Source organism: Lemur catta, chromosome 18, assembly GCF_020740605.2.
Source record: "Lemur catta isolate mLemCat1 chromosome 18, mLemCat1.pri, whole genome shotgun sequence".
In the NCBI taxonomy this organism is placed as follows: Eukaryota; Metazoa; Chordata; class Mammalia; order Primates; family Lemuridae; genus Lemur; species Lemur catta.
This window is the reverse complement of record NC_059145.1, coordinates 26027549-26042355: the sequence shown is the minus strand read 5'-3', so window position 1 is coordinate 26042355 and position 14807 is coordinate 26027549. Positions and strand designations below refer to the sequence as shown.

The following is a 14807-nucleotide window of genomic DNA, read 5'->3' as shown; positions in this document are numbered from 1 at the left end:
GAAATTCCTTTATTAATTTTCCTCCTATCTTTTATTTGCTATTTTCCGTTTATATGAACTTTTCTTTGGGTTGAAGCTTAACTTTAAACATTTTAAAAGTTAATGTTTAACATGCAAATGTCTATTTGAGCTTGCTGAATTTTCATCCCTTCCTTGTTTTTCCTCTTTTACAAACCACCACCATTTAATGATCATTTACAATGTGCCAAGCACTGTGCTAAGATCATTACCACATCTATTTCATTTGATTCTTACCACTCAATAAAATTAGGTGCAATTATTGCTCCCAGTTTACAGATGGAGAAACTGAGGCACAGAAAATGTAAGTAACATGTCCAAAGGTCACTCAGAGAGTAAGTAGACTTGCTTGGATTAAACCCAGGACCCACCTGATAGTTAACATTTAGTTATTCTGTTTCTGTGGAAATTATATGTTGGTATCAAAGAAATCATATTTAATTGGTACATTCCTTTCAAATGACAAACATTTTTATTTTACTGCATAAATAACAGTAACTTCACTAAAGCAGTAGCGTAGATTAATTAAAATACAAAATACCCTGCTTTGCCTGCTAGATTTCATGGGCCATCTTCAGTGCACCAAAATAATGTTTAGCATACCCTAGATTTCCAGGATGATTTTATATCAAGACAGTTATACCTGTTTTCAAAAACTTTTAAGTCTTTATTTGGAATTAAACCAAGATTGTATGTGTTGAAATGCTCTCTGGCTTTTTAAAATACAGAGATGAAACTCATTATCAAAAAATTATAGCTTTATCCTGAAGCAAAATTTGCCCCTTATGATATTAATAGAAAAAATAAAAAAGGGTCTGAAACAAGAATACGAGTCCCTCTGCCCTCCAGCAGCAGTTTATAAAGAGGTGTCAATGTATTTGACTTTTAAAACTGCAAGGCAGGCAGGGCAGGGTGGCTCGCGCCTGTAATCCTAGCACTCTGGGAGGCCGAGGCGGATGGATCGCTCAAGGTCAGGAGTTTGAGACCAGCCTGAGCAACAGCGAGACCCCCGTCTCTACTAAAAATAGAAAGAAATTATCTGGACAACTAAAATATATATAGAAAAAATTAGCTGGGCATGGTGGTGCATGCCTGTAGTCCCAGCTACTCGGGAGGCTGAGGCAGTAGGATCGCTTAAGCCCAGGAGTTTGAGGTTGCTGTGAGCTAGGCTGACGCCACAGCACTCACTCTAGCCAGGGCAATAAAGGGACACTCTGTCTCAAAAAAAAAAAAAAAAAAACTGCAAGGCAGATGGACAGATGGGATATTTTCATGACAAATTCCAGAAAGCACTCTATACCCTTTATTAAGCAGTGTTTATACCTACTTTAGCTCTCCCAGAGGAATGGAAATGGATATTACTACACTTTCCATAGCAATCACGAATCAGGGAAAGCATAGCTTAGCTCTCAAGACGCTGCTGGGGGCTGTTCGAAATCACAACACTTGCTTTTCTGACAGGTGCGTCCATCTTGGGTTTCAACCTATCTTGGTGACAAGTGATTACAATTCTAACCTTGTTCCCCCATGTTAATATCCTTAGCCTCCCTTAAGGAATCCACATTGAAAAGCCAAGCAAATCAACAAAGGATGCACTCATTCCTTTCATAAATATTTTAATGCATAAACACATATGTAATAAGTATCTAGGGGCAGCGTTGGAAAGATTGAATCCCATAAATATTTGAAAAGTTTTGGAAGCCGTTTTTACTATTCTATGCCTTTGCCAAGGAAACAGCAATATCTGTGTTGCCAAGCTCTACCTCCTATGTAAGCAAATTCTTTGAGTCAGAGTGACCTGAAGTATAAATTTAAGATTGTAACTCAAATAATATATTTTTAAGCTCATAAATATTTCCATTCTCTTGAACTTGATTCAGTCTGAAGGTTCCATGTTAGTCTGGCTCAGTGCGGTTCTGCTCTGTCTGAATTCAAGTCTCACTCCCACTCCACGGGGCATTTCCATATAGTACAAACGTGGTTTGACTTCTCAAATTTCAAGTTCACATTCTGTATGTTCAGCTGTTCTCTGGGCCTTTCTGTGCTGCCATGATGTATTTATTTATACCATGTCCACATCTTATAGGAGAAAAGGTTCTGCCCTTGCCCCACCTTCCAACCTGGTCTAAAGATACTCAAAGCAGAGAGGGTGAGGACTCCCTTGACCTCGGCCTGACCAAGAACTGCGAGGGTAGACCTTTTAGCCGTACAATAATGCCAAGGAAAGGGGAGTCACATTTTGGAGCTTTTGTTGGAGAGATGAGAGAGAAATGGGGGAAGCAGAGGGAGGAAAACTAAGGACAGAGGTAAGTGAAACTGGAGAAGAGAATGAGGCGACTGATGACGAGAAGAATCAGGAAGCATGAGCTAGATGGGGAAGCAGGTTCAGAGAGGATCCCAAGCACTGCCAGATGACAGAGCATATTCTCAAAGTGCCTCCTAGGGCTTCTGAGACCAGTGCCCCAGGCAGCATGGATTTCTAAGAGCTCAGAAACCATTCTAAGAACTTCAGCCTCCCTTGCAGATCTCATGAAACAAATTGTCTTTGGCTACCTGATGAAGTAAGTATTAGAGTGAAGGACTCCAGAGGTCCTTAACAGAGAGAGAGCTTTTCCCCTAAATTCAACCATGCCCAACACACTTTCACAAAGAGGAAGTGGATCCAGCATGGTTTTCTCCTATCAAACTGTAATGGTCACTGTTTTCCAGGTGTTTACAAAATTCTCCTGGATCTCTCCAGCATCTTTCCAGAAATCTAACTCCCCTGCCTCAACTTCTAAGAGGGCAATTTTTAATCCCGTTTTAAAACAGGAGCATCACACGCTCACCCTCTGCCAGACCTGATTCCCTTTTCCTGGCCTCTGACACTTACAAAGTCATTGCTGAAGAGCTTATTATCCTAGCAATGAATTCCTGAAATATCCTGAATGAAATCACATCGTTGGTAGAACATGTGCTGCCTTAAGAAAATATCAATCCTTAACTATAGTGTACCAATGTTATGTTTACTTTTTTCTAACCAAGGTAGCAAATGAGATATCTATTTGAATTTTATATTTTCTAAGTACTGACATTTTTAATTTGCCTTCTTATTACTGTTATTGAATAATCCACCTTGCATTATATTTTTTCCACGCTAAGGTTTTAAAATAAATATTTTCCATTGGACTTTATTAAATTAAGTCAACACCTACTGTGAGCACTGTAGTAGTTTAAGTCTCTTCTATATAGTTATGTCTTTTCTGATTTCAAACTCTTTTTCTAAGCCCTTCCCACAGGAGTACTTTCTTTCCTTCCTTCCTTCCTTCCTTTTTTGGATGTTCTCATTCCCACATTAAGACTTACCAATTATAAACCCAGCAAGTCAATTGCTATGTCCAGTTCTTTGGGATTAGTTTTTTTGAAATCTCTCCATGGCATGTAGAAAAACATGTCTAAATTCATACACAGGCATGCCTTTGAGATATTGTAGGTTTGGTTCTAGACAACCACAATAAAGTAAGTAACACACACAACAAAATGAGTCATGCAAATTTATTTTCCAGTATATATAAAAGTTATGTTTACACTATAGTCTATTAAGTGTGCAATAGCATTATGTCTCAAAAATGTATATAACTTACTTAAAAAATATCTTATTGCTTAAAAATGGTAATAATCATCTGAGCCTTCAGCCAGTTGTAATCTTTTTGCTGGTGAAGGGTCTTGCCTTGATATTGATGGCTGCTAAAGGTTGGGGTGCCTGTGACGATTTCTTACAATAAGACAAGAATGAAATGCATCAATTGACTGTCCCCTTCACGAAAGATTTCTCTGTAGCATGAAGTGCTGTTTGATAGCATTCTACTCACAATAGAAACTTCTTTCAAAACTCGAGTCAATTCTCTCCAATCCTACTGCTGCTTTATCAACTATGTTTATGGAATATTCTAAACTCTTTGTTGTCATTTCAACAATGTTTACAGGATCTTCACTAGGAGTAGATTCCATCCCAAGAAACCACTTTCTTTGCTCATCCATAAGAAGCAACTCCTCATGTGTTCAAGTTTTACCATGAGATTGCAGCAATTCACTCACATCTTCAGGCTCCACTTCTGATTCTATTAATGGTTCTTTTGCTATTTCCACCACATTTGCAGTTACTTCCTCCACTGAAGACTTGAACGCCTCTCCAAGTCATCCGTGAGGGTTGGGATCAACTTATTCCAAATTCCTTAATGTTGATATTTTGACTTCCTCCCATGAATCATGAATGTTCTTAATGGCATTTAGAATGGTGAATCCTTTCCATAAGTTTTCAATTAACTTTGCTCAGATCCATTAGAGGAATAATCTCTATCTATGGCAGCTATCTCCTTACATAATATAGTTTTTAAATAATAAGACTTAAAAGTCAAAATTACTCCTTGATCCATGGGCTGCAGAATGGATATTATGTTAGTGGGCATGAAAACATTAATCTCCTTACACATGTCCATCATCAGAGCTCTTGGGTGACCAGATACATTGTCAATGAGCTGTAATATTTTGAAAGAAATCCTTTTTTCTGAGCAGTAGGTGTCAACAGTGGGCTAAAGATACTCAGTACACCATGCTGTGAACAGATGTGCTGTTATCCAGGCTTTGTCGTTCCATTTGTAGAACACAGACAGAGTAGATTTAGCATGATTCTTGAAGGCCCTAGGATTTTCAGAATGGTAATGAGCACTGACTTCAACTTAAATCATGAGCTGCATTAGCCCCTAACAAGAGAGTCAGCCCGTCCTGTGAGGCTTTGAAGCTGGGCATTGACTTCTCCTCTCTAGCTATGAAAGTCCTAGATGGCATCTTCTTCCAATAGAAGACTGTTTCTTTCTTTTTTTTGGGGACAGAGTCTCACTCTGTCACTTGGGCTAGAGTGCCGTGGTGTCAGCCTAGGTCACAGCAACCTCAAATTCCTGGGCTCAAGCAATCCTCCTGCCTCAGGCTGCCGAGTAGCTGGGAGTACAGGTGTGCACCACCATGCCTGGATAACTTTTTTTAATTTTTAGTAGAAACGGGATCTCGCTCTTGCTCAGGGTGGTCTTGAACTCCTGACCTCAAGTGATCCTGCCGCCTTGGCCTCCCAGAGTGCTAAGATTACAGGCGTGAGCCACTGCACCCAGCCAGAAGGCTGTTTCATCTACACTGAAAATCTGTTATTTAGTGCAGCCACCTGTATCAATGGTCCCAACTATATCTTCTGGACAACTTGCCGCAGCTTTTACATTTGTATGTGATGCTTCACCTTGCACTTTTATGTTATGGAGACACAGTCTTTCTTTAAACTTCATGAACCAACCTCTGCTAGCTTCCAACTGATCTTCTGCAGCTTCCTCACCTTTCTCAGCCTTCATACAATTGAAGAGAGGGCCTTGCTCTGGAATAGGCTTTGGCTTAAAGCAATGTCGTGGCTGGTTTGGTCTTCCATCCAGACCACTCTAACTTTCTCTTATCAGCAATAAGCCTGTTTTGCTTTATTACCATTTGTGTGTTCACTGGAGTAGCACTTCTAATTTCCTTCAAGAACTTTTCCTTTGCATTCACAGCTTGACTAACTGGTGCAAGAAGCCAAGCTTTCAGCCTATCTCAGCTTTCAACATGCCTTCCTCACTAAGCTTCATCATTTCTAGCTTTTTGATTTAAAGTGTGAGACATGTGACTATTCCTTTTACATGAACACTTAGAGGCCACTGTAGGGTTATTCACTGGCCTAATTTTAATTTTGGTGCATCTTGGGGAATAGGGAGGCCCACAGAAGAGAGATGGGGAAACAGCTGATTGGTGGGACAGTCAGAACACACACCACACTTATCAATTAAGTTTGTCATTTTATATTGCCATGCTTCATGATACCCCAAAACAATGACAATGTTAGTATCAAAGATCACTTCATAAATCACCATAACAGATACAGTAAGAAAAAAGTTTGAAATATATAGGGAGAATCACCAAAATGTGACACAGAGTGAGCACATGCTGCTGGAAAAATGGCTCCTATCGACTTGCTTGACACAGGGCTGCCACAAACCTTCAATTTGTACAAAACGTAGTATCCGCGAAGTGTAATAAAGCAAAGCTCAAGAAAACGAGGTATGCCTGTGCTACATTTGGCTCTCAATCACTTCTCACTTTAGCTTCTGGCTTCCTTCATCCTTTCCATTAGGAACCTATGTTCTATCATCTTGTGACCACTTTCCTAAATTGTAATAGCTTTCCGGAGTGGCGAATTGGTGGAATGGACTCCAGACCAGATGGTAAATTACTAACCATGCATTTGAAGGGGGCTAAAGTAGACCACTATTCAAGGAGCTAATTTTTTCCTCCACATTTGGTATGGGATATTTTTGGTGCAGAGAAAGTAATCTGGGAATCAACAATTTTCAAATATTTATTATTTGGTTTTGCATTTACCTTTTCTATAAGGCACTGAGTACACCACTCAAATCTTGAATTACAAGGCTCACCTTCTAGCAATTCGTATATAAAATGTTCATTTGGTGAATAACTTTCAGATAAAATCTCCAATTTGTTTATTTTACAGATCTGTGACATAGAATTTTTATCACACTGTTTATAAACCACATTTTCTCTTGAGAAATACTGACTTTTAGAACATGTATTTTATTTTCTAACATGCATAGCAAGAATGAAAAAAGACATCTAAAATGTTTGGAACAAGTATCACTTGCCTCCCAAGGGTAGAGTCAGCTTAGGATGAAGTGAATATTCAGGACTTAATTCTCTAAAGAATCTATACTTAATGACATTAGTGTCTCAACTTCATTTTTATTAAATATGACTGATAAAATGAATATTGATATTTTGTGCTGGGTAACTTTTTATTGTGGGGGACTGTTTTGTGTACTATTGTAGGATGTTTAAACGCATCCCTGACCTCTACCCACTAGGTGCTACTAGCACTCAACACAATGTCAAATGTTCCCTGGGGAGCAGAATAGCCACTTATACAGAAGAACCAAAGATTTAAGTTTAACCAACCAAACAAACAAGGCTAGGCCTGGCTTAATGCACACATAAACCTATCAAAAATATAGAGATTTAATTCTTTCTTTATCCACATCCAAAAATTAGGGACAAATCAAGTAGGTATAAACCTTTAGATTCTCCTATTAAATCAAAATCAATCTTTGACACATTCACTTATTCTAGGGGGAAAAAAAAACCATAGTTTTGGCTCAGTATTGCCATGGTGTAGGTTTTGTAATGTCACCATATTACACAGTTAAATTTCAGTAACTGGGTAGAAACATCATTAATGATTTCCAGATAAAACATAAGGGGATCTTTACCACCTGTATTAAAACTATTCTCTAGTTTTGAAGACAAGGACACCAAAACCAAAATAAATTGGGGGCATCTGAAGATTTTCTGAAACTTTTATATATGCAGTGAGACAGGATCACAGGGCTAGAGGATTAATTAAATAAGAGGGTGAGGTATAGTTTAGTAACAATGGTCACATTTATTTAAAGGGTATGTTCAGTTAGGGATGGATAAAGCTGCCTCTAAATCAACACTATCCAAGTACATGAACACTAATAAAAGAGGAAGAGAAAGAGAGAGAGAGAGAGAAAGAGAGAGATATAATAGGTATACTTTACCATCCCCAGGAATGATGCGGAGGGTAACTGTGTTTCCCGCTTCCTTGATTAGGTTGACAATGTCTGAGTGAGATTTGTTGGTGATGGAACATCCATTTACTGCCAAGATCCGGTCTCCTACTTTCAGCTTGCCACAGCGGTCAGCAGGGCTCCCCTCAATAATCCGACCTATTTTGTGAGGCATAGCCACACATGCATTGCCTGCTTTGATATTGAGTTTTAATTTTTTTTTTTTAAGTTACGTGAGAATATAGTGAAGGGAGGAGAAAAAGGGTTGAAAAGGGAAAGAGAAGGTTAAGTGTTAATTAATTAAAGCATTAAGCAAATGTTATTAAAGGAGAGCTCTGGGCTGATGGTCAAAACATTGGCAATATTCGGGGTGTCTGTACAAAGAGCTACTGCCCCGGAACTAGAGTTCACTGCTGCAGTCCCTTCCCGACCCAAAATTAAGGGAAAACCCCAGCATCCCTCCTTAAATCTATTATAAAATTTGGGATATTTGGCAACTTCAAAGATTCTCAAGAGCCCAAAAATAACTTGCCGTTGGCTTATTTGGGGACTGCAAATGCGAGACTCAGAGTTGGGATGAATGCTTTTACTCATTCTTTATTCACATCACTTCACTTTTGCCAGCTGTTGTTTAAGCTTTTGCCAATGTTTTGTTCTTTCTCCATTTAGAAAAATAATCACTGGGTGTCTAGTGAGGCATAAGAGTCTGGTAGCACCAAAGACTCAAATCTGAAAACACCTAATGAACCAACACTTAGACTTTCTGCCTTCTACCAGGATGATGAAAGCTTTACAAAAAGGGTATAATTATAAGACACGAGCCACGGGACCACCCAACCTTGAAACTTCTTTTTTCCTTTTAGGACCTTTGTACACTCAGTTTATCTCATGTGCTTTCAGGGTAGGACCTGGCCCATTAGCTCTGAAATCATCCTCCTGCTTCCCCAAAATCCCCTCAAAGGAATATGAAAATCTACTACCTAGTTAGGCTGAGGACACTGATCCGAAGCTAGGTTCAAGTCATCCCTTGACCCTTTTTCCTTTAATCGTCACCTTTCTCATCATCAGTTACTGTACATCCACGATATAAAAAACCAGGAAAAGTACATTTGAAGAGGAAGGTTTACTGTGCACTTTGAGGTGCTCCATGTCACTGCCAACTTCCAGAGAGAGGTGGAAAATTGGCTTTGAGGCCCGATATAAGGTTTCTAGTTAATCCCGTATTGAGTTTCAAAATGTCTTATGCATAGTCACCTATTCTGAGAATTTATCTTTCTGGAGATTATGAAGATATTTATACAGTTGAGTCACCTTTCGGAAAGGGTGACAAAATTAACATGGAAGACACTGAGGGAACCAACTGAGTAGGCTTTTCCATCATAGTTTGGACCTTGAGGGTAAAATGGGTGGGAACATGCACTTTAATTCCTTCGAATTTCTGGAGATTTGCCTGAGTTTGTGTCATAGGATGTAACATCAAGATCAAAGAATTTAGGCCGGGCGCGGTGGCTCACGCCTGTAATCCTAGCTCTGGGAGGCCGAGGCGGGTGGATTGCTCAAGGTCAGGAGTTCGAGACCAGCCTGAGCAAGAGTGAGACCCCGTCTCTACTAAAGATAGAAAGAAATTATCTGGCCAACTAAAAATATATATACAAAAAATTAGCCGGGCATGGTGGCTCATGCCTGTAGTCCCAGCTACTCGGGAGGCTGAGGCAGTAGGATCGCTTAAGCCCAGGAGTCTGAGGTTGCTGTGAGCCAGGCTGATGCCACGGCACTCACTCTAGCCCGGGCAACAGAGTGAGACTCTGTCTCAAAAAAAAAAAAAAAAAAAAAAAAAAAAAAGATCAAAGAATTTTTTTAAAAGGAAGTAAACAGTCTATTGGAATCTAACAGGCAGGTGTGGTGGAAAGCTTCCATACTCAAAATCAAGGTTTTGATTAAGTTTAGCTCATTTCCAAGGATGACTCGAATGACAAAGGTTCAAACAGCAGGTATAAGGAAAGCTCTGCATAGCTCAGAAGTCTCATGCAAAGTATTAGGGAAAGTTTAATTTGTCCATTGTAAGAGCCAAAGGAAAACAATTGAAGACCAAATTGTGAGTGTGAATACAATATTCATTATATAACACATAGCCTGCCACTTGACATATTTGCTATTTCTTTCCAGAAAGTGAAACTGACAATTCTGAAATAGCTGAGAACATCACAGGATGCATGGGGACAAAGTGTAGCTCTGAAGAAAATAACTTAGGATTTTCTCCCCTCTTCCTTTATTTTTATATTAAGCAGAAAAGTATACAGAATTAATGAAAAAACAAAATTAAAAAAACTTTGCCTTGGTGTCAGGCCATCTATCCATGACATGCTGTGATAGCTTCATGAACGTAGCTGACAAAAGCACTGTTAGTGATGGGCGATTGTTACTGCAGCCACACATGCAACAGACCTGGCTGAGTCACTGTCCCCTACCAAACCTACAACTTAGTGAGGAGAGACAGCTTTAGCAGGAAGCAACATTTCAAGACTAAATGGAGGCCAGGTGAATCCTACTGGATCAGAACACTAAAGGGCTGTGGCACCTTGCCGATCCTAGCCAGCGTGTGACCTACACCACTGGGCATCAGACTCCATGTGAACAAGTCCTTTGGGGACAGAGCTGAGGCAAAGGAAAAGCCTCCACAGCCCTTCCCCTTCTCCCATAACATTCCCGCATAAGTAACAAACGTGCTTGGGAGACAAAGGACTTTTTATCTAATCAGGAAGGTGGGTCCTTTTGGGAGTGTAATCTATAATCCATTCTAATGGGAAACTGATTCATTCAATGACTGGTTCCTAGAATTATCTGGGTTGCTACCTGTCTTTGCTAGTGCACCCAGCAGACAGTCAACCTGCTGAGAGGGTGACAATGTGTTTCTCCATACTTCGCTGAAACCCCCAACATCTGGATGAGACAGGAAAATCAAACGACTCTTGACTCAGATTTTTAACCAGATTCTTAATCAGCCAATAGTGGAAATATTTAAAATTAAAATTTCAAAACAATTTCTGACGGTGATAGAGAACACAGATGAGGTGGGAAGAGCGTCTCATGTGGCATTTTTACTCCTTATACCACTATGTTTCCTAGAGCGTTTTTTCCACAGTGTGCTCCTTTTAAAAACCCTTAAGACTTTCTGAGGTCATGGCTATTAATGATAGCAATACTCAGGACCCTTCAAAGTCTCTCTGCCAAAAGTGACTGTCAAGGGGTTCCAACTTCACACAAATGTAAGCTTGAAGGTGTGTGGACGTGATCACACGTTCAGGATGGAAGCTGAAAGGGTTTTTTTTTTAAAAAAACACTCCCAACCTTCAGAATGGAAAAAGCTCCCAGATAAACTCCCTCCCCACTTAAGGCTTGCATTACCCCAAGCGAGATGTATAGAAAGCATTTCTGTTACTGGGACTCGGGCCACCTCTTCCTTGCAAGAGATCACTTCCCCGTGCAGCAAGCAACCCCGGGGAAAACCGCGTCCAGCACTCACCGAAGGTCGTGCCTGCTTCGGGCCTGCTCACCGAGGACACGATGACAAAGCCGAAGCCCTCGTTCTCCCCGCGCCGGATCTCCACGTCGTAGGGCTGCACCACGGTGCTCACCACGCCGCTGCCCCCGCCGCCGCCGCTGCCGATGCCGCTGGTGCTGCCGCTGCCCGAGCTCACCGTGTTCAGCGAGTTCTGGCTGCCCTGCGGGGTGCGCTTCTCCTCCGTCAGCGACGCGGGCTGCGTGCTGCTGTGGTGCGAGGAGGCCGGCGAGGGCACCTCGTTCTCGGTCTTGGGGACTGTAACAGACAGATGCACGTCTCAATCTGCGGACTGCGCGGAAAAACGCGCCCCCGGCCTCCCCTCTGGGGCTCCCCCAACGTCACAACCTGCAAGAAATCGAAAGACGAACCCAGGGGAGACAGCACCTGGCCTCCCAGATGTAGGGGCTGAAAACATTGATGGATACAGGGATTGAAAACATTGATGGATATAGGGATTAAAAACAGCTTTTCTTGCTTGACAAATACCAACCATTCAGTATGCACAAATGTGATCCCACCTACACACCAATAGGACTCCCCAAAGTGTGTATCATTTCTAGCACACTGTTTATCAACAGCCACGCTCACATTCAAGTTTGCAGTAAGATCAGCCGGCTCCGAAATACTACCCTGTTGCACAAAGGAAAAGGTAGCGAAGCACCAGTGAGGACAACCATCTTTGCTTCACAGATACAACCTCGGCTGCACGTTGATACTGTCGTTACCTCTGAGTCACGTTTCTGCTCAGTTTTTGCTCTTCCCATCAGGCAAGAGACTGTACCATTAAGACTACCGCACCACATGTGGGATTTGTGACAACACCTGGGAGAGGTATGCACAGCTTCTCATATGAGCTTCCAGATGTCAGTATCTACTCTGATGGTAGAAATGGATGCATTAGCCTCCTTCTGAATTTAGTCACCATTCCAGTTTCATCGCTTTGTCAGGCAACAGGGTAAAGTAGTCCTAAATAGCCAATACAGTAGGTGGGACCAGCCATGCCAAAATCAAAATGTGTCATGTCCAAGTTTTGGATAAGACTAGATTTATTCCCCAAAGCTTCTCTTTTCATAGATTTTTTTTTATTGTGGAAAAATATGCATAACAAATTTTTAAGTGTACCATTGAGTGGCATTAAATGCATTAACACTGTTGTACAACCATCATCATCATCATCCACCTCCAGAACATTGTCATCTTCCCAAACTGAAACTCTGTATTCGTTAAACATTAATTCCCCATTTCCCCCTCCTTCTAGCCCCTGGGAACCACCATTCTACTTTCTGTCTCTATGAATTTGACTACCCTAGGTACCTCACATAAAGGGAATCATACAATATTTGTCCTTTTGTTACTACAATAGCTTATTTCATTTAATATGATGTCTCTTCACAGATTTAACATGCTTTTTACACAGAGCTAAAAACTCAAAATATTTAAGATTTTAAAAATAAACCGGAAACAAATTTTTAAAAATCACCTTGCCTTACTATTTCTATTTGGGCCAGAGAAGTCAAATCCTTTTTGTTTCATTTCAAAAACCAATTCTATAATAATTGATTGCTTTTAGCTACATGGAATACTATGTTAAGAAGGATTTTGAGGCCATAAATGAGCTCTAGGGACATAATCTATGGCTGATTAACACTGTTTTCCACAGCTGCACTAGAATTTAACATCTTAATTCTATAATTAATTATATACCATTTTAAATGGGTTATATTAGTTTTTTAACAAGGTACCAATTAATTTTATCTGATAGGTATTTGTTTTGCTAATATGAATGCTATGGAGAATTTATAATATTTCGTGTCACATTCCTTCAGTAATTCAGTTGATACAACACTTAATTTGCTGCTTCTGCATTCTGGGTTCTGTCTTAATTTCGAGGTAGGGGCTGCATACAAAGATGAATAGTCAAGGTGTGTGTTTTCGGCAAGCTGGTAAGAAAATGGGAAGGACAGACACTCACACAATGAGCTATCTCAAAATGGCAGATTCTGATATAGAAGTAAACCATGAGTCACCAGAATGCCAAGGAGGGAATGCTAAAATCTGAAAGCAGTGAGAAGAAGAAGGGAATTTCCAAGGGAAGAAGGTTATATTTGAGCTGAGCCTGAAAGGATATGTAGCATTTTGAGAACTAAAATTTCAAGCTTGCAGGCAGGAGGATGGAATAAAAAATGACTGAGAAATGGCCAGCTCTTACAACTTTCTTGTAGAAAGCAAAAAAAACCCAAGAAAACCCCAACTTGGTTTAAAACATATGACAGTTAGCAACAGAGTAGGATACCACTAACTTTTATGGGCTTATTTTGCAGCCCAAACCTATTTTTTGTTCTCTTAATATGAAGCTACAACTCTTTTGACTTTCATAATGACCTTTTTTATTAAGGATTATCACCAAACAAAGAGGACGGCTAAATTCTGGTTTGCAAGGGGATGGGAGGAAGGTAACATATATTCAACTAGCCTTCTTCTAGAAGCCTTTGCTGAACATATGCAAATAGAACATTAAAGTACTTTAGAATGACAGTAGTTTTGCAGGGTTTGAGAGAAGCAAGCCATCTGGAAATTCTGAGCTTGGTCACATTTGCAAACATTTGCTAAAATAGATGCTTGAGGAGGCAGACACAGGAAGGAGGCCTTTTCTGTGAATAAAGTGACAATGCACTGTCTGGAGGAATGAATGAAGAACATACCCGCAAAAACCACTTTACGCCGCACGGTGAGATTGACATGGCCTTGCTTGGCAGCTTGTTGCATAAGCTGGACCACAAGCTGGTGTGATTTTCCAATTACTGGTGTCCCATCCACACAGATTAATTCATCTCCAGACCTCAGGCGGCCGTCCGTATCAGCAGCACCCAGTGGTACGATGTGACCAATATAAATCTGTTGAGTAATTGGATGATGGATAAAACATTGCCCTCTTGGTTTACTATTGCACCAAATAGTAAACCATCTCCAGGAACAGTTCCATTCATTCATTAAAGTCTGTATGCACACCATAAACATTTATTGAGCACCCACTGTGTATATAACATCGTGCTAGGTGCTGTAACAATTCTCAAGTGGTGGAAAGAATACCTATTTTTTGCTTGGTTCTTTGATGTTGATCTGTAGCCTACTGATGACTGACTCACTCTTTTTCTTCTCTGCAAAAATAAGTCACATTGCTCCTCTATTTTATAAAATCTTTTCTTCTTTCCTATCTTGCTAAAAATACTCCTTTCATAAAACTCTGCTAATTAAAACATTAATATTACTTTTCTCTAAGGGTCTAGCACTATGACTAACAATGGGGAATATGCAATAAATACTGTTAATGAATGGATTAAGGAAAGTCTGGTTTGATATCCCCATTTCTGAGGTCTTTTACCACCTAAAAGCAGAACAGTTTTTTATTTAGTATCTTGCTATTATAGTCACTATTCACTAAAAGTTAGCTAAAATATTTGTGCCTTCCTTACCTTCCCAGCAGATAATAATGCTACAATTACCTTTATATGGCATTTATAATTTATAAAAAAACTTTGACAAAACAGTGGTTAAGAATATGGACTCTGGAGTCA

At 40.1% G+C, this 14807-nt stretch overlaps 1 protein-coding gene across 10 annotated transcripts in view; it reads right to left on the bottom strand.

Moving 5' to 3' along the window:
- MAGI1 (membrane associated guanylate kinase, WW and PDZ domain containing 1) overlaps positions 1 to 14807 on the bottom strand; it is a 602084-nt gene that overhangs the window by 14027 nt on the left and 573250 nt on the right. For 6 of the 10 annotated variants that reach the window (XM_045530900.1, XM_045530903.1, XM_045530909.1 and 3 more), the window contains 3 exons: positions 13935 to 14127; positions 11194 to 11487; positions 7662 to 7865 (listed from right to left, as the gene is read on the bottom strand). In XM_045530900.1, the coding sequence (XP_045386856.1) occupies positions 7662 to 7865; positions 11194 to 11487; positions 13935 to 14127 (691 nt within the window). The remainder of the gene's footprint in view (positions 1 to 7661; positions 7866 to 11193; positions 11488 to 13934; positions 14128 to 14807) is intronic. The other 4 variants (XM_045530901.1, XM_045530906.1, XM_045530902.1 and 1 more) reach the window with 2 other exon arrangements.